Source organism: Stigmatopora nigra, chromosome 18 (assembly GCF_051989575.1).
Source record: "Stigmatopora nigra isolate UIUO_SnigA chromosome 18, RoL_Snig_1.1, whole genome shotgun sequence".
Classification (NCBI taxonomy): Eukaryota; Metazoa; Chordata; class Actinopteri; order Syngnathiformes; family Syngnathidae; genus Stigmatopora; species Stigmatopora nigra.
The window spans coordinates 3150777-3170854 of NC_135525.1; the positions used below are offsets into that span (position 1 = coordinate 3150777).

General features: G+C 38.0%; 2 protein-coding genes across 2 annotated transcripts; both read right to left on the bottom strand.

The window, feature by feature from the left end:
- Positions 1-2890: 2890 nt before the first annotated feature.
- Positions 2891-6987, bottom strand: wfikkn2b (WAP, follistatin/kazal, immunoglobulin, kunitz and netrin domain containing 2b). The gene is made up of 2 exons (XM_077738969.1): positions 6431-6987; positions 2891-5620 (listed from the first exon to the last, which is right to left on the bottom strand). The coding sequence occupies exons 1-2, from the start codon at positions 6608-6610 to the stop codon at positions 4076-4078; spliced, it is 1725 nt and encodes a 574-aa protein (XP_077595095.1). The 5' UTR covers positions 6611-6987; the 3' UTR covers positions 2891-4075.
- A 4040-nt stretch (positions 6988-11027) lies between these two features.
- On the bottom strand, positions 11028-18907 carry cdk21 (cyclin-dependent kinase 21). The gene is made up of 8 exons (XM_077739008.1): positions 18630-18907; positions 16668-16906; positions 16381-16513; positions 13467-13634; positions 13293-13402; positions 13178-13228; positions 12830-12962; positions 11028-11371 (listed from the first exon to the last, which is right to left on the bottom strand). The coding sequence occupies exons 2-8, from the start codon at positions 16901-16903 to the stop codon at positions 11297-11299; spliced, it is 906 nt and encodes a 301-aa protein (XP_077595134.1). The 5' UTR covers positions 16904-16906; positions 18630-18907; the 3' UTR covers positions 11028-11296.
- Between the last annotated feature and the right edge of the window lie 1171 nt (positions 18908-20078).

The following is a 20078-nucleotide window of genomic DNA, read 5'->3' on the forward strand; positions in this document are numbered from 1 at the left end:
ACGGGCCGGATCCGACCCGCGGGCCGTATGTTTGACACCCCTGTTCTAAACACTGTATGACGCTAAAGATGAGAAAATGTTGCACTTTTTAACTGAGCTCCATAATTACCACCCACCTACCTACCATAAAGCTCGAAGCCCCCTTGTCCTTGAATGATACATTGCCATGGACTCAATTCATCTCCAGTCAAAGCGTTTGAATGGCTACTGTATCTTTTCAAACGATGCTCCTTGCGATATGGTCATAACAGATGGAAGTCATGAATCAAAACAGTCTGGAACCACCCAGCTTGTTGATCTCTTCCCCAGGTGCTATTTTTCAATCTCTCCTGGATGAAGGCAAACATTGAGGCCTACATTGCAGAGCCTGTTCATGGACTACACTTGCTCAGCCCGCCTCAGGTGAACTGAGCCCATGAACGCGTTGACCCTTTTGAATTCACTAATGTCTGATAGAAAGGAACATAAAAAACATCTAAACCTGCGGATATAAATCAAAACAATCAAGTTTACTCACTTAGAATTAGGAAAGTAATATGTCGCACATGTTCTTTTAATGAGACATTTGATTGAAGAAACATTTTATAAATACCAGACTTTGCAGTTTTATAGCAAAGGCTGAAAAGAACAATAATACTGGCTTTGATAGTTGTAGTAACCACAAAATTACCCTTCCAGTAAGAAAGAATACCAGTGGGTTTGGAATAAATTCTTGTCTGTCCTTCAAACCGTTGTTTAAACTTCTTGTAATGTTTCCTAAATTCTTCGTCTTTGGTTTCAAAGTACTTTTCACAGCAGATTCTGCCATTGAAAACAGCACGATTTTACGAACAATTAAAAAAAAAAATATATATATATATATATATATATATATATTAATATATATATATATATATATATATATATATATATATATATATATATATATATATATATATATATATATATATATATATATATATATATATATATATATATATATATATATATATATATATATATATATATATATATATATATATATATATATATATATATATATATATATATATATATATATATATATAAATATATATATATATTTATATATACACATATATTCATATATACATATATTTTTATATCTAAAATCTTTGAAAATATTGGCCGCAATGATTCTTAATGGATTTGACCGGCAAAAAAAGGTTTCTGCTTCAAAGAGTTAAACTTTGTTGCACATAATTTGTAATATTTTGAGACCTAGGATAATAAAGACAAAATGACAAAACAATCCTACATAGTTTTTTCTTCTTCACACAATTAATGGAATTTCTGAGCATTCAGACAAGTGAGCATTCAGACAAGTTTTTTTTCAATACTAAAGAACAACAAACTGGATGTACATTTGCCCAAACAAATTATGTATATATAATATAAAAAGCAATTTCACAATGTCAAGACACAAAAAAATATCAGAATTGCAGGATGGCATCTCAATTTGTGCAACATGGAGTGGAAAAAAAGCATAAATATCCAGACCAACCCACCCAAAGGACATATGGTCAACGTAGTTGCATTTTAGCGGCATTTAGCCATAAAATGTGCAGGTTAGGAATATGATTAACACACTATATGCATGTTTTAACTCTGATTTGTTATACAAGCTCATATTTCATTGTGGTGCGACTGTGTGATCCTCAGAGAAATTCTTTCCTCACCTTGAGCCACAACAGATGGGGAAGTGCACTTCTGAGCTCCCTCGTGGTTTTGCCAGTAAATGAGAACGGATATGTTGCCTTCCTGGTTTCTCTGGATGGGAGAAACAGAATCTCATGCGGGAAGGAGAACACCCTCGTCGAAAGCCCACCAAGGAATTCTAAAAGAAAAAAAAAGTACTTGCACGCCTTGAAATAAATGAATAGCTTTTGCACAGCAGGTTTACTGCTTGACATTTTTTTACTCGACTAGATTGGATTACGAATGCCACAAGAGGTTTGTAAAACTGAATGAAAGTCTGCATTTAACAGATATCGTGCTTTGTTTTCAAAGAACAAAACAATTGGTATGAGCAGGAAGGGAATAAAATCAGCATTAAAGAAAGGTTGTGTTCCCTTTTTTTTCTTAGCGATGCTCTGATGACCATGACATGAACCAACTTTAGTTCTTGAGTTGGTTATCGATCAAAATTTTTAATTACCTTATTTTCACGACTATAAGGCGCACTTAAAAGTCTTAAATTTTCTCCAAAATAGACAGTGCGCCTTATAATCCAGCGCGCCTTATATATGGAAAAAACAGAAAACCAACAACGAAAAACCACCACTGTCGAATATTAAAAAAACATAAACACCTGAACTGAAACAATACTGTTAAATATGCAGATGCCATCTTAGTTGACAAAATCTTCCATCATATAGCTCCTCCCGCACTGCAAAATTTTATACAAAAAAAATCCAAAACATCAACAATGGCTGGCTCTAGAGGTGACTGTGTAGTGAGTGCTTCATACCTGGAAGTCAATAGCAATTACCGTATTTTCATGACTATAAGGCGCACTTAAAAGTCTTAAATTTTCTCCAAAATAGACAGTGCGCCTTATAATCCAGTGCGCCTTATATATGGAAAAAATGTCATTCATTGAGGGTGCGCCTTATAATGCGTTGCGCCTTATAGTCGTGAAAATACGGTAACAATGACAAAAATACAGCCATATATTTTAATTTCTTTTTAAGATCACATTTAATTGCAGAAAAACTAATCAAATAATTATGCAAGACAATGTTCAGTTAGGGTAACTCAAATTTATTTTTATTATATATATATATATACATACATACAAATCATGTTTATATGAAAATAAATAGTCCTGAAATAACAAAGCAGATCAACTGAATTCATTTCATTTTAGAAAGGTGGCTCATGAAATATATTATAATTTATAAATTTTCATGAATTAAAATCTGTAGAGCCAAAATGGGTGTAAATACTGTCATTTCCTGTTTTAGTTTGCATGTAATAACTTTGATGTTTAAATCTTTTTACAGTTGAACACACTGAGTATGAGGCATACTATATTTCATGATTAACTTTTATACAGATTAGCATAATGCTCACATACGTTACTGATATTATTTTTGCTCATCTTGCAGACACCAGTGAAACTCTTTCACGTGTGCTAAAATATCAGATGTTCATACCAGTATTCAAATATTTTTTATAAACACGAGTATAAGGCTCTCATGCTACCTACACATAAGAAAAAGGGTCTTACATAAATGTTCTTTTTCATACCCGTGAAACTCTTTTACAAACCAATCAAAAAGTCCATAGGATGATTGTTTTGTTTACCTGTATCATATTATTTATTTTAAACAACAAATGAACAAGATTACCCAACCGAGTGAAATCTAATGAATATTATGAGTTGTTTATTTGTCAATTAAAGAATTCTGCTTGATGAGAGAACCTTTTTTTGTCACAACAATCTATTGCAAATTACAATGACCACAAAAGAACAGATTTTTGAAGGCAGACAAACAAATAAACATATTTCATTTAAATAGGTGTGTAGGAAAGAAACAAAAAAAGAACAAGGGAACATAAAAAAATCAACAAGAAGTAGATTAAGTGTTTTATGTGTGTATAAAAGCATTTTAACAGTCTGCCTAAACACGCAAATTCCATGTGCATGTATCGTAAACAGTGTTCCCTCGGTTATCGCGGTTAATGGGGACCGGGACCACCCGCGATAAGTGAATTTCCGCGAAGTAGGGATTCCCCTTCAAAAATGCTTAATTTGAATTTAATTCCAATTTTATATATATATTTTTTTAAATTAAAAAAAAATTACCCCCCTGTATACAGCACACCAGATAGAATACAGGTCGAGAGAGTGAAATTCATGTTATAACAAAAAAAAAAGTAAAATATGTTGTTTCAATGTAATATTTGTATTTTTTTTTTCAAAAAAAATCTGCGAAGCTCTGAGTCCGCGGTAGCTGAACCGCGAAGTAGTGGGGGAACACTGTAGTTGACAAGAGAGAGTTGTGTCATTGTATTTACTGTAGAATATATATGTAGACTACCTAGATACAACCTATTGAGGACTACTAGTGATGGCTTTGAGAATGTCACAAGTATTCTTGGAGATGACCTCTCTAAGTTTTCGTATACGACGAGGACTAGAAGCACCTACGTAGCTGTCCGGCTGCAGCACAGCCATGCCTTCACTGACATTGCCCATTATAATGACCTGGTCCTCAGAGGCTGCCCCTGAGATGTTAGGGCATGGGCAACTCCAATCCATGTTAATGAAGTTCACCTCAAGTGGTTCCTTACCAAAAAAACGGAGGCCCATCTTCTCATCCTTAAGGATTTCCTCCACAGTGACAAGAGCATGGCCAGAGTTTTTCTCCTCTACTAGCTCGGTCATATGTCCCAAGATGACAAAGTCACTACGACAGAAACTGGTCACAATCTTGCCTTTCGGCTTACAGGTTTTGCAGTTGAGGTTTTTTGGGTAGGGGCACACCTCTTCACAAGCTTCTTTGGATTCAAAGTTGTTGTCATTTCCTCCACAACCCCCGTAAATGAATGACTGGCATTGGTGCAAGATGCTGCTGTAGGCCCAACGTGGCTCATAAGCCTTACAGGGGCCCTGCAAGCTTGGGAGTTGACAGGGGCCTGCTAGCTCAGGACCACAGCATTCCATGCACGTATCAAAGGTCTCAAAAAACTTCCATGGCTGTTGAGCACTATTGTGGCAGTAAGTAAAAGATAGGCAATGGTTGCTTTGCGAATCAAACAACCAAATCACTTTCTCAAGGTCGCTCCCACAGTCCTTGGGGGTGAACGGAGGCATCATGCATTCCTCTGGGGTGCACAGAGTCAGGTTAATAGCTTCTGCAATCTTTGGTGGCTCTGTGGTTAACACCATGAGTGGATGATGGGCTTGTACCATGCCAGACGGGTTCTGGGCTGTGCAGGTGTAGACACCCGAGTCGTGCATTTTGGCGTTAAATATGACAAGTTGGGCATTATTGGTGACAACCATATTCCCCTGCACATGATTACGACCCATGACCACCTTCTTTATGCCCTCCGAGAGATGTTTCTCCCAAGTGATTTCAGGTGGGGGGTGCCCAGTGACATCACACAGGAAGCTGGCCGTGTCCCCTACATTCACGGTCTGGTGAGGTGGTGCGCTCAAGATACGAGGTGCCTGGGGATCGACAGGAGGCGGGGAGGTCACCTGTAATGCCGTGGTGGTCGGGTGAAGTGTGGTCACCAGGGGCATGGCGGGGCTCGTACTCAGCCAGGTGAGTTGGAAGCGGCATGTGACAACTGAAAGGCTTATACCTTTGGAGCACGCTTCGGCATCCATGTAACACTTGTTGTAGTAAGTCATTCCATCTGAAGCACACGTGAAGTGGGGCTCTCTCTCGCAGCGGTCCCGACATTTACACACCGGTTGGCCATCCCAGATGTCACACTCTGCCCCTTGTTGGGTGCACATGAAGCTGGCACACGTAGCTTCCTTGGGCATACTTACGGGCCCCATCTGTCCAACCATGTATCGAGCTGCCACACAACTGCGATTCCCGCACACGTTCTGGCAACACTTTTCGAAGGATTCACACTCCTAGAGGACAGAAATCAAGAAGTAAAAGTATCCAAATTTTATTTGTGTGCTGTTAAACAACATTTTCTGTCAAGTATGAAACGATAATCGGACCAAATAAAACATACAAAATAGCACTTATTTTAGCAAGAGCAAATCATTTTTCTAGATTCCTTTTGATTAAAGATAACCTCAAATTCTTATTTGATACTATGCCAGCAGTAATCTAATATTAATGATCCCCTCTACCTAGCTAATGACTTTGTGACATTATCTTATAAAAAGACAACAACTCCCTTTTTTGTGCATATGCTTCTTCTGCACTGTAATGGGTGAGGGTCCACTAACATTGAGACTGTCCAGGGCTCAGGATTTGATGCTATCTACTAGGCTCCACACAGTGCGGCATTGACACAACTAGCAATGTCACTGCTGTCATAAAATAGCTATTTATTTGTTAATCAAAGGTCTGAGAAATTCGCAATTTGCATACTTAAATTTGGTGATCAATAGTCTGTTACATAAAGGTCAATCATACTAGATTTGTCATTCCCTTTAAGCTACCATTTCCACATTTACCAATATAATCTACTAAATGTGCACTTTCTTATATAAGTAACTGCCCAATAAAAGGTTAAGGGGTGTCCAAATACTGCTCCACAAAATCAACATGATGTAACAATGTTCTTTAATAACAGAACAATATATTGAATTAAATGTAATGAGTTTTATACTTTTAAAAAATCCAGACATTTTGCAAATATATAATTCTTGATACTTAACTGTCTTGTGAATAAAACCAGTATAATCATTTTTAAATAATTTGCTTACCTGATCAGATCCGCACTCTCGTGTACACGTACTCATGGCATCCACCCACAGGTTAGGATTCATGTCGTTGGGGCACATACCCGCGTGTGAGTAGGTGATATGAGGTAAAACCCCCAATTGAAGCTCTGTCCACACACCAACCACAAACCAAATCCAGCGTGGAAAAAGCATCCACCACATCTCAGCTCTAGAGCGTAGTTCCACAGGCGATAGAGGCACAGGTTGGGGGGAAGATTTAAAGAGAGGTGAGGTTTAAAAGGACCTACAGATGCACATCACATGCATCAAAAGTAATTCAATCACTTGTCTTATAATAAAGATGTGCTACCATTGTCAACCAACGCACAGCAGTAAAGAGAGTTGATATCAAGAACTTGGAGGAACATTTTTAAGTGAGTGCTCAGCTTTGGGTTGGGACTGGCAGAGTACCTGCCTGTTGAAAGGTCTCACACACATACACATGTACTGTTAACCCTTTGAATACTCCACTGATGCAAATTAAAGCATGCTGTGTAAAGAAGGGGAATTAGAAAAAAATATTCAGACTGCATAAAAGTTATTTTTTTATGTGCATGTGGTATTAGGAGAGATAATTTATCAGATTATTACGAATTTAAAAAAATAAATGCATATCTCTACTTTACAAAATCAATTGGTTCCAGAACTTTTTTCGTAACTTGAAGATTTCGTAAGTAGAGGTGTACTTTATATGTAAATTTTCTAATTCATTCCACGGTCCTCACACAACTACTTACTAAAGCCTTTAAAATTGGTCAAAGTGTCAGTTTTTTTTATGAAAGATGTGAGGAAACACCAAAATGAGAGAAAACTATGAGGAAATTATTTATTAATGTATTAAAATCAAGGATATGAAAATGTGCCTTGCACCCTGAAATAATTCCCTCCGCAGTTATTACGGTAAAGGTAACACCAGTGTCTGTCTGCCAGAAACCGACTGACTTATAAAATGTGTATATATACACTTGTATAGCCATGTAGAGGTTCACTCGCCTGACTTCGGTGTGGACAGTCACGGGCTCGATTCCTGCTGGTGGCGGTGTGATTGTAAGTGCGTATGGTTGTTTGTTTCCGTGTGGCCTACGCCTGACTGGCAACTATTCTAGGGCGTAGTCTGCCTTTCACCTGAAGTCAGCTGGGTTAGGCTCCAGCCATTCTCGCAACCCTTTTGAGGATGTGTGGTATGGAAGATGAATGAATGAATATACTTGTATATTTTAAACACACAAAAACTTCACAAATCAGAACAAAAGTTTTTCAGTTGCTCCGAAATTACGCCAATGTTTTTAGAATTATTTTCAAACATATTTCATGTATTTAGAAGAAAATGATCAAATTGACCTTAATCCTTTAAATTTAAAAAAAAATGCTGTTATAAGCTAAGCTTGAGCTTCTTGAACGTACAAAAACTACTGACAAGGAATACATACATTTTGGGGTTGGCTGAATTTACATAGAAGTTTGCTCTTTACTTTATACTTCATTTCTGGAAATAACAAATGCCACCCACATTTTCACTGCACCATTTTTTAAATGAGATTCCAGGCGAGGTGAAACAAAAACAAAAAAAATCACTTGGAATGAAAATATTTTTTTTATCTCATACTCCTCATTCCTTCCTGTTCATCCATCCCCAAATAGTCCTTGGCAGTTCAGTCAAGTACAACAAAGCTATGAAGATGGCATTCCTATCCAATAACATGAGATTCATGCTAAGTCTACATTTTTGTGAGAGGATTTTTCTGTTTGTTCTTGACTGCAGTATTGGATTCCATTAAATAGATCAAGTTTGCTTCATTTCACAGCCAACAAAAGGACAAAGGACCATCATGTGGGAACTGTGGCGCTGACACTACATCTAGCGTTGCTTCAATCATATATATTTTTCCATTAGACTCTCATGCATGCATACTCACTGACTAAATGATTAGCAACAGTGGAACAATGTTGTCAAAAGAATTCTGAGAATTTTTGTACTTAAGAAACAGTGAAATGATAAAAAGAATGCACTCAATTTCATGTATTTTTATTTTTAAATTCTGACTATGGCTCTCCAGGAATAACATTTGCTAATATTGCTAATATAGTAATATTGTTTATGGGTCTCTCTGTCAAAAAGGTTCCGACCCCAGGTCTAAAATTATTTTACATGCATGGATTTACAGTTCACAAAAAAGAGCAAGACAAACTTGAAGCTGGAGTTACATATCATCTGTGACAGATCAGATGTGTCAATTTTTCCTTGAGATAAAGGAGGATGTGACAAAGCGGAAGAGAGCAGGCGAACTGTTGGCAGAAGGGAACTCTTAATATCATGTTTCTTTGATTGAAGCAAGTACGATTAAAGCGAATGAAAGAGCAATGCCTGCAAACTACATTTTTGTCATTAAGGGCATTGAAGGAACAATGGTTTGCATGCAATGAGATTAATGGACCGATTTATTCACACCTAAAGGGCGCACTTAAAAGTCTAACATTTTCTCTAAAATGGACAGTCGCCAAATAGGTCGGTGCGCCTTGTGTATGCACTAAATTGAAATTCTGTAGATGTGGCTGTATGACCCTGCCCGCTTGACTGCCAGAGTATTACTTTTCTTGCAGACATGCTACTTTTATATAGAAGAAAAAGGGCTGATGTGAAAGTGGGTACAAGAAAAAAACACATACCAATAAGAATGAATTTAGGTATGCAATATTGGTTTGATCCCCAACAATGGGACCTGCAAAGAAGTATTTTCTACGAAGAGGAACACGAAAATCGAGATGCATCGAGGGACCTCAACAAAAATGAGTCCAAGGTTCGCAAGTGGAGGGACCTGTAAAAATCCGCTTCGAAATTAAAAAAGATAACGCAGTTTCCGCAGGTGTAAGGCAAACCGTTGAGCGAGTTACGCAACGATTTGTGAGTGGGTTGTAGATGTGTGGGCTAAAGTGTGATCTAGCAAGGCAATCTTTCGCCTAAGTCAGTCAGCATCAATTGTACGAAAGCCCACGGCGACAACTCTGACTTTGACAGATTTCTGTTTTAATGCTTTGACCTATTGTTACGGCTGTCAGCCTGGGTATACATTATGTTGTAGGTTGTGTTGTTTTTGTGTTTGTTTTTTTTCTTCTGCAGGTGCTTGGAGCTGTGGCTCCACCCTTGTGGCATCTAGGGTTCACTCTGTCCATGACTATAAAGCTAGGTGATTTGAAGCAGGAGGTTATCCAGATTTTAATAGCAGAGCAGTACTTAGGAACCACAGGTGGAGCATCTGCGGATGTTTCCTGTCAGTCTTTGGTTGATTCTGTGGATTCAGGCAGGGAGAAGAAAGGTGAGGCATGGATGGTGTCCCCTCTAATGTAAGGGCTCTATCTGGGGATGGCGAACCTTCACCACTAGTTGGCGCCAGAATCAGTGTTCCAAATCCCATGGCTGGCTTTAAGGGTAAACCAGAGGTTAATCGTACTTTACCTGTTGGGGAAGATCCCCATATTGCTCTAGAGATGTTGCGTTTGAAACTCATTTTTGCTCCTGCTACCTTTTTTTAAACCACGCAACATTAGTGTTAGCACAAATGCTAAGGTATGTCATTCTAGCACTACCGCAATGTTGCGCCTATTGAGCCGAAGCGCCTTGTGTACAGGAAAAATAAAGAAATTGAATCCGCAACTGAGGCAGCACCCTTTAAGTCGGTGAGCCCTACTGTGAGAGACTGAAATTTCGGACTATCAGAGAGTTGACCTCCAAATTCTGGTTACAGAACTAACCGTAATGAAGTAATTACAAAATAAAACCAAATTTTTAGGAACTGTTGGGACAACACCGATGGTCCCTCTAATTTTTCATATGTCTGGCATACAGACAACCTCTCTGAGCACACTGAGGACCACTGTGAGCAACATCAGAAGTTCTCGCTATCAGTAGCTCACCTGCCAAAAGCAGGTACATGTCTCCTACTATGAAGACCCGAATAATCGTATGCCTACGATTATTTTTTCAACTCAAATTTTCGCATGCCTACGATTCTTATTCGGGTGCCTACGATAATTAATTTTTGCCTCAATTAAGTCCGTGCAGCAGCAACATTGTTCTATGTCATTAACTTTCTACGTGTAAAGCACACGTGCTGTTTTTACTAGCGTAGTATGTAATCGGTCATCATGACTTTAATTTGTAGCTAAATGTGGAATTTAAACATATTATTTTGTTTCATGCTACTAGTAAACTGTTGATTAAAATAATAATGATTGTCCTTGTTATGATTTTATAATAAATATTCCATCATAGCTTTAATTCTATGCATCGAATCTGTTTAGACACTAATTATCTCGTGCCTACTAATATTCATTATTTTTGGAATTTCCCACTGCCTGCTATTATTCCGGTGCCTACTATTATTCATTCATTTGGAATTTAGTCATAATAAAATATAATAACTAAAACAAAATAAAGATCACCTAGAAAATACTTTACTAATTAAAAATAAAATGAAAAAATTAGTAATAGTAGTAGTGTATTTTGATCAAGTCATGTAACAGACAAGAGACTAAAACATGAATGAAGTATTTAAGACTAATTAAAAATAAAATGAAAAAATTAGTAATAGTAGTAGTGTATTTTGATCAAGTCATGTAACAGACAAGAGACTAAAACATGAATGAAGTATTTAAGACTAACATTTTGTTTCCTCTATTGTTTTTCATCTTAAAGTTAACAAGTCACCCAGAAAAGGCATGTTGCACTAATGCATAAAACATAAAATGTCATAAGCTAGTTGGGAAAAACGTAAAAACCTTTTGAAGGTGCTAAGAATAATTTGAATAAACAACAAACTTATGTACAGAAAAAGTAAACACTTTCCGTCATTAGTGGCTGAAGAAGGAGTGAGCCAGAGCACTTGCAGCCGTGATGCGTCTGCTTGGTGTGAAGGTCAAACATTGCTGTCGTGGAATAAAATTGAGGATTGTTGCTTATACATCGCCTTGACACATTCATTTTCCTTTAAATCAGGGGTGTCAAACTCCCTTTGGTCTGCGGGCCGAATACAGCTTATTTTGAGATCAAGCTTGCCGGACCAGTAAATTCATTGCAAAATTACATAGAACTAACAATAAGCCCACTTTTTTTCCTTTGTATTAGTCACTAATACTAATAAATAGTGCAAAGAATCAGTAAATTATCAAAATGTTTATTCACAGAATTTTCCTTTTACTTTATGAACGATATATTATAAACAAAAGAATAACATAAGAACATAAATTAATGTCAATTCATGTTGTCTGCACGTACTAAAACACTGCGCCCCTAGCGGATAATACAATAACTACAAATTTTAAAGAACATTCATATTTTTTTTATACAATGCAGCTTTCTTCCCCGGGCCGTACCAAACCACCAGACGGGCCGGATCCGGCCCGTGGGCCGTATGTTTGACACTCCTGCTTTAAATACAAAAATAATAAATTGCTGTCTTGTCATTGTTTGACAGTCATTTTCTCATTTTTAATCCCTTCGTTTATGGAAAATGAAAGTTTTGACTGAGGATTTTTTTAGCATAGCTATAGAGCACAGGTGTCACAGTGGCAGCCAAGGGGGACACATTTGGTTCGCCGCATAATATTGTGTGGCCCGGGGGCCAGATTTGGCCCATCGCGTAATATTGTGCGGCCCGAGAAAGTAAATCATGAGTGCTGACTTTTTGTTTTATGTTCAAATTCAAATAAAGATTATAGATGTACAGGGAACATTTACTGCCTTTCCCCTTTTTAGATCAATATAATTGCAATTTTTTAAAAGCCAACATTTTATTTTTTTCCGTTTATGTTTTTTTTTGATAAGGCATTTAAAAAACGTTTAAAAATATTTTCTTTCCTTTTTAAATGAGTTTACTGATCCGGCCCGCTTGATCTCAAATTAAGCTGTATTCGGCCCGCAGACCAAAGGGAGTTTGACACCTCTGCCCTAGAGCAACTTTTTTGTATTTTACACACTATTACCCTATAAATTTGGCGAATGACATTTGGAGAGGGCAGGCTTTTATAAAAGAAGGATTTAGGTCTCCTTTTATACATAACAGCTGTGGAGGGGACTTTTTCACCAGAAGAGGACAGTGTTTCACCGGAAGAGGACAGTGTTTCACCGGGATTCGTGTATAACGTGCACACAAACTTTGCTTCAGTTTTTTGGTACAAAACTCTGCATGTTCTAGATAAATAAATGCGACACGTAAAAATATGTTTAGAATTAACTGGCCAAACAAAAATTTCGCAGTCGTTTTCTCAATTGGGTTCTACTATTGACAATGATAGATTTCTTATCTTTTCAACTGGGTCCCTCCCAATCAAAATAGATTGGGCATTTCAGAATTGAATGAGGTAAAGACACCTAAATCAACTCACCAGAAGAAGGTCTCTCTCATTTGGATTCAGGCTTGATAGCAGTGGGTGATTGGCCTCCTGGGGGCCTAGGGAGATTGAGTAATCGATGGGACTGTTCGGGGGCCACTCATCCTCTCCGGGCAAACCAATGAACCTTAATTGGTTGAAGAAAAAAACTGAGACTAAGATTCCCATTTCTAAAAAGGGAAACAAACGTCTGCATTTTTAAATTTGGCTTGCGTAAAAGAGCACAAAGGTAACATTTTTCCCATACTTAATTTTTTTTTTAGGAAAAAGCAATGTTAGTCATCTTGGCTCTGAATAAATGTCAAAAGTACGATTTTCATGGGAACAGAAAAAAAAACTCACTCAAAGATCATTTTCAGCTGCTGTGTCTCAGTTATTCCTCCAAAGAGCGGTCTGTAATATCGACATCACGTCAACATGCTGTCGTTCCATCACCAATATTAAGTAGTTTTCTTACTTGAGCTGGAAGAACTCAGCAAAGATGCATCCCACACTCCACATGTCCACAGATGACATGTAAACAGAATTAAGCAGTACCTCCGGAGCTCTATACCACAGTGTGACAACCTACAGAGCCTCCAAAAAATTAACACTTTGTGCAATGAATTAAGCAATGTAATATCACACGTACGCTTGGCGTGAGGGCCATGTTGAAGTTGTACAAGCGAGCTAAACCAAAGTCGGCAATCTTGACATTGCCACTGCTGTTGATCAGGATGTTTTCTGGCTTGAGGTCACGGTGCACCACCATATTGACATGCATGAAGTCCAGGCCACGCATCAGTTGTAATATCACAGACTGTATGCAGAGATGACATATTTTTTTTCTCTTAAGTTGCATGAAAAAGTGAACATTCAGTAACTTGGGGGCATGGAGCAAGGGTCAGGTCATTCTAAAATACGGTTTTGATGAAATGTGGTGTTTGATTGTTGAACAGATGACAAATATACAGACTAATGACAATTTCTACTTTACTTCCCTATTTTTTTATTATGTAATTTAATGTATTTTATGTTTTATGTATGTATTTTAGACTTTTGTGTACACTGTGTGTGTGAAAATATGTGCCGCGTTACATTTGTGCGGTTTTTAATCACTTAATAAAGGAAATTGCAATTGATAATAAGGAACTTTTCCCCAAAGTAGAGGCTGAGGTTCATCTTCATTGTCTGAGTCAGAAGCTAAGTTGTTGTAAAAGGTCTTTGTTTTGGTTCTAATGATGTTGGTATCCAAAGGAATCATCTTCTCCCGATAGCTCATTCTCTTTTTCAACGATGATTTTATTACTCGTGGTTACCGAATGTTCTTCTTCCTTCTTGATGTAGCGCACGGTAGATTCATTTGTGATACATAAGATCATGCAGGACGTTTAAGAGGCATTTGCAAAGGTAATTAAAAATCCACACAAAGCTGGAAGGGGCTCGGCGTCGCCTTTCTGTGAGCGATGCGAAATGTATGTAATGTAATCCCAAGAAAAGGCACGACACTGTTTGTATTATCGGTGTGCCATTCTTCTATGGTGAAATTTCATTTCTTATTCTTCTGGGCTGAGTGCCCCCCATTGGGGCGCCGAAGAAGAAGTGGTGCCCTGACTTCCGCCAGTTTTCATCTCCTGTCTTCTGCTTGCGAGTTTCAACGTGGATTTTAACATTTTACTGAACTTTTTTATTTTGTACTTGGGATAAAAAAAAATGCGATGTACTGAAACCATGAAGTGGTGAAGGATCACAGTAAATTGGTCTGACTCATGTGTCAACACCTCAAGAAGTGATTTAAACTATTCTGGCACCACCAAGTGGACTCTAAATATATCGCCATGTAAGGATGAACATTTTTGTTACTGCTGTAATGGGTCTGTTTTTTTCGTGAATAAAAACATGTAGTGATACAAAAGGTTTTATTAATAAAAAAAAAAAGCAGATGAGATCCAGGCTGAGCTCCCTTGACTTTCCAATTGTAACGTTTGTGGGCATTTGCATCCAATGAGCCCTATCTAAATGGCCTCAGAGAAGTCACCAGCTGTAGTAATTTATAATCCCTTACAAGAAGTTAAGAGGCCATGCTATGAGGCTTATTTCACTGGGACACCTTTCTAAATCATCAAAATTGCTAATTCGAGTTGCTGCATGTATATTTTTGACCCAGCTGATTTGATCACTTTTTCTGTTAACCCATAATGAAGTCATTAAAGAACCAAACTTTGAAAATCTGAGTTGTAGAACTAACTGGAAACTCAAGAGAGCTATGACATTATATTATTGACAAGTGTATGTAAACTTATGAGCACAGCTGTATATAATTTAATCCTCATTTTTGGGCTTCTATGGGCTGTTATTAAGAAATAGCATGTAATAAAGCGTGACCGGACATTTGCTCGTCGGTCTTTTGGTCCCTTTTGGTCGCCGGTCACATGTACTTAGATATTAAACAGTACTCAGATATTAAACTCTCTCTCTTAGAGATTAAACCCTCTCCATAAATATAATTTGGAGAGCTGGTTTCAACAGTAAACTCTCTTTCACAATTTGACCAGCGAGCAAAAGACCGGCGACCAAAAGTCCGAGCACCGTAATAAAGGCACTGGGAAATCAAAGTTGACCAGCAAAATAGTGTCACGGTGAGTAACTTTAAATTAGTCAATTTCCAATCACTAAACCTGTATATTTCTTTTTGACATTTGGTTTTAAAGATTTACTGTACAGTATATGGGTTGTTCCATTTATACGGGTGCCAGATGTGCATTTTAATGTCTATTCATCTTATTTTACATTTTTCCCATTGCAAATAATGTATATTATGTATGTCATGTTGATATTATCATTTGTTATATATTAACATATTTCTATATTAACATTAAGGAAAAATAATCGAATGGGTGGGCAGGCCGGTGGGGCGAGTGGTTAACGCATCAATCTCACAGCTCTCGGGTCCTGGGTTCAAATCCAGGTCACGTCCACCTGTGTGAAATTTGCATGCTCTGCCTGGACATGTGTGGGTTTCCTCCGGGTACTCCGCTTTCCTCCCACATTCCAAAATCACACATGGTAGGCTGATGGCACATTGCACATGCATGGTTGTCCGTCTTCTTGTGCCCTGCGATCGGCTGGCCCCCAATTCAGGGTTTACCCTTGTCATTTGGGATCTTGTCTTTTAGTGGACCGGATCAGTTTTTTCCTGCATCTCATAATTGCACATTTTGGTCATTTTATTGTTCTTTTGCATTCATGCTCTATGTTAGCTTCTATTGCTAACCTAAAAACATGTTTCCTCTCCTTCTCTTGAGCATTGATCTGAAATTAGCGTACATCTTGCAACAGTACCCACTGTCTCTATGGTGGTCAGGTGGTGTAATTGCCGTTTAAAATGATCAATTTCTTTCAATTTTTTATCATTACTGTTGAAAAAATTATTTCATGAAATTATCATTAGTTTTATTGTCCAGCTCTACATGTCATGATATAAATTTAAATATTTCCAGGTTAAAAACAAAACATAAAAAAGAAAAAAGCCAGGTTAAGCTGCTCAACAGTGTTATTGTTTCTACCTTAATGTCGTCCAGTTCAAGTCCAGATGGAGGTGCTTTGGCCAGGTATGTCACCAGGTCCTGCTGAATATACTCCAACACTAGGGTGATGTTCAATGCCGTGTTTTCCTGCCTGGCTGTCACATCCAACAACCTAAATATTCCAACAGGAGGACAAATGTTAAAATATCATTGGACCTCATTCAGTATTGAGCACCTAGAAACTAGTGGTGACTTTTGAATGTAAGTGCAGTTGGTGAAGAAGTTGGCAAATGGAACTTCAGGAAATAGATAAAAAAAGCTCTTACTGGACAATGTTGGGGTGTTTGAAGAACTTCAACTTTAACAGCATTGCCGCTTCACGGAGCGCAAAGGGGGGGATGCCGCTGTTGTTGCCATCTGACTTGTTGCAGAAGTGGAATTTCTTCACTGCCAGGAAACACCCTCTCACCCCCTTCTCCCTGGCCATGTATACCTGACTGTATGCGCCCTGGCCAATCTCAGTCAGCAGCTCATATTTAAAGTCAGTTGTACAATAATCCATCACCTGTGGAGATCAAATTGTACAGATACACTGAACCTATACATGGTACTGAACTGGAGAACAAATAGCAGTGGGAAAATATAATACAGTGTTCCCTCGCATATCGTGGTTAATGGGGACCGGGACCCCCCGCAATAAGTGCATTTCCGCAAAGTAGGGGTGCCCCTTCAAAAATGCTTAAAGAAACCTGTAACACGTGCACAAAAGCACCACCAAGCAAAAACATCATAGTAGTCCGGATGGAGGATCTTCTGCAGTTTTTTTGCGCATAAGAAACATCGTTATTGGGAGTTGTGAACATTGTCTTTTTGGGAGGTGAAGATGCGCCTGTAAACAGCCATGACGTCATCAATGTGATTCCTGAACTCTCGCCATGTTATTGACCATTTCTTTGATGCAATTACTAATTCTTATTGAATATTTTGTTTCCACCTCTTGTAAGATGATGTAATTTATAATTTTAACTTAATATCTTTACATTTTTTATATTTTTTTTCCTGAAAAAAATCTGCGAAGCTCTGAGTCCGCGATAGCTGAAGCGCGAAGTAGCGAGGGAACACTGTAACTAATCAGCTTTTTGGACAAAGGGAAAAACTGAATTAAAATAGATATTATTTCTTCTTTTGGCTTGCAATGGAGGCTGGATGTCAGTTTTGCAGTCATTCTTTCCCTGCTAGCTATTTTCTCTTGTGTTGTCTTTGGGTTTGGTCTATCTAGGCATGGGCATTGAAATATGTACAAAGGGACGCTTGGTACTATCATGAGATTTAAAACAAAATCAAATTAGCATTTTTTTTGTACCCGTGGTAAGTCAGATAATTTGCAATCAGGTAACGATGAGCCAGAAACCAAAAACTAAACATTATGGAAGAACAAGGAAGTTGAAAAAAAAGCAAGACTTATAGCAAGAGTTATACCTGTGGTTGCAATATGAAAAGATGTATTGTGATGCAACATGACAAAAAGAATGAAATGCATAAATTTGCAAATGCTAATTTAATGCTTGTTGTAATAAATGGTGCTGAAACATTTGCTAATATCTGTTGTTAGTTGTTTTAAATGCAGTTTGACCTATCAGCTCACATTTTTTTTCAATATTTGGGACTAGAAACAGTTCTGTTGTGAACAATGTTCCATTTGAGCTGCGCGCATGCGCAATTGCGCACTACTCTCGTCTTCTCTGCGCAGTAGCAATCATATGGCGATTTAAGGTTAGGGTTGTGTGTGAGCATGAATGATTGTCTGTCACCTTGTCCCCTGTGGTTGGCTTGGATAGGCTCCAGCACCCCCACGACTCTTATGAAGATAAACTTTTCATTACACGAATGAATGAATATTAACTTGCATTTTGAAAGTAATATATTTAATTTGAATGAGACCATGCAGATTCAATTTTGAATCAAACTAGTCCACTTACATTTCTCATATTTAACGACTGTATCAAATTTCAAACCACAGATTAACCACATTCAAGAAGATGCGCTGGTCTGTTGGAATATCAAGCCACGAGAGTTATTCGGGGCTAAAATGAAGTGATACTATAACAAAATTAAAAAGTAGAGGGAAAAGATGTAGTTATGAAAAATGTACTCAATTTCCTCTCAAAACGTAAAGGTAGGAGTTAATGATTAAACAATTAGCATATTTGCGTGCAGTATCTGCTATGTATTAGTTACTACAAATGAAAGTCACTTCTATTATGTTTTTGTTGTTGTTGTATTCTTACCTCAGTGTTAGTTTAAAAACTCTTTTCTCGTGTCGCTGACAACTTGGAAGAAAATCAGCGTCATACAAAAAACACGTCCGAAAAATGAAAACAGAAATGGTTTTAATTCATTTGAGCGACACGATGGTTGCAAACGTATTTTGAGTAATTCCTTTCAAAATACAGTTTGCACCACTTTTATTAAAACGTTATCGTTTTTTACTATTAAAAGTAAAACGTTAGATTAGAAAAATAACTTTTAACTGTTACCGAACTGGACTCTTGCGTTGCGTGTTGATTAGTCGGCTTTCCGTGAAATTTGTGGGCGGGGCGCAATAGCCAAATACAGGAAGACGAATGCTGTCATGGATGCTAATGCTACAATGATTGCCATCTCTAATACAAATGCTAATGCTATTAAACGTCCGTAGAACTCACAAATCCCCCTTCAGTTAACTACAAAATATCCAAACGCATGCACCTTCAAATGCAAACGACCTTAAAGACGAAAATAAATACCTAAGAGGTGTATTTTGGACCCGTAAAGATGAACTGAATGTTGCCACCCTTTGTGTCTATATGCAAACCTATATGTACAGTAAATACATAAATAACATTCCAGACACACTTGGCTGGTTCACACTTTTTATTGATCTCTTTATTTATTATTATTTATTTTTTGTAATTGTATTTATTATTTTATTTACGTTTATATTTCACTTGTCAGTATGGAGAACATTTAAAACAGTTATTACCCAGATTGAGCGACCCAGTGAATGAGTGGTTAGCATGTCATCCTCACAGTGGGACACCTGGGTTCAAATACAGGGCGGTCCACCAGTGTGGAGTTTTCATGTTCTGCCCGGGCCTGCATGGGTTTTCTCCGGGTACTCTGGTTTCCTTTGACATTCCAAACACTGATTGACACTAAATTGCCCCGAGGTATGAGTATGAGCTTGAATGGTTGTTTGTCTCCTTGTGCCCTGCGATTGGCTGGCCATCAATTCAGGGTGCACCCCATTTCTGTCCCGAAGTCAGCTGGGATAGGCTCCGACACCACCATCGACCCTGAGAAGACCCACACAGACCCAGGGACTATATGCAAACTCCACATAGGTGGACCGACTTGGATTTTAACCCAGGACTTCGACCGTGAGACCGACGCACTAGCCACTCAGCCACCAGGCCGCCCTCATCAAACTACTTTGTTTTTGAAATGCCAGATTTGTAGTCTTGGACTAGTTTAGTGCATTTTGGAAATGGAATGGTTCTGGGATAACTCCGTTTTTTTAGTTGTAAATCATTGTAAATTGTCACATTAGCACTGTGATCCTTCTTCACTTTGTGGCTTTGCTACAAAAGTTCACAAAAATGTGAAAATACACGCTGAAACTGGCAAGTGGAGGCCTCTACCGCTTCCACTAAGAAAATGGCGGAAGACGGAGGTCTGTCACTCTCAACTCAGGACCC

Bases quoted from the DNA above. Each gene is read 5' to 3' on its own strand.
- cdk21 (XM_077739008.1), bottom strand. From the start codon at position 16,903: ATGGATTATTGTACAACTGACTTTAAATATGAGCTGCTGACTGAGATT. The intron at 13,403-13,466 runs GTACGTGTGATA...GAGGCTCTGTAG, and splicing joins ACATGGCCCTCACGCCAAGC to GTTGTCACACTGTGGTATAG. The intron at 13,229-13,292 runs GTAAGAAAACTA...TCGATATTACAG, and splicing joins GCTGAGTTCTTCCAGCTCAA to ACCGCTCTTTGGAGGAATAA.
- wfikkn2b (XM_077738969.1), bottom strand. From the start codon at position 6,610: ATGTGGTGGATGCTTTTTCCACGCTGGATTTGGTTTGTGGTTGGTGTG. The intron at 5,621-6,430 runs GTAAGCAAATTA...TCTGTCCTCTAG, and splicing joins GAGAGTGCGGATCTGATCAG to GAGTGTGAATCCTTCGAAAA.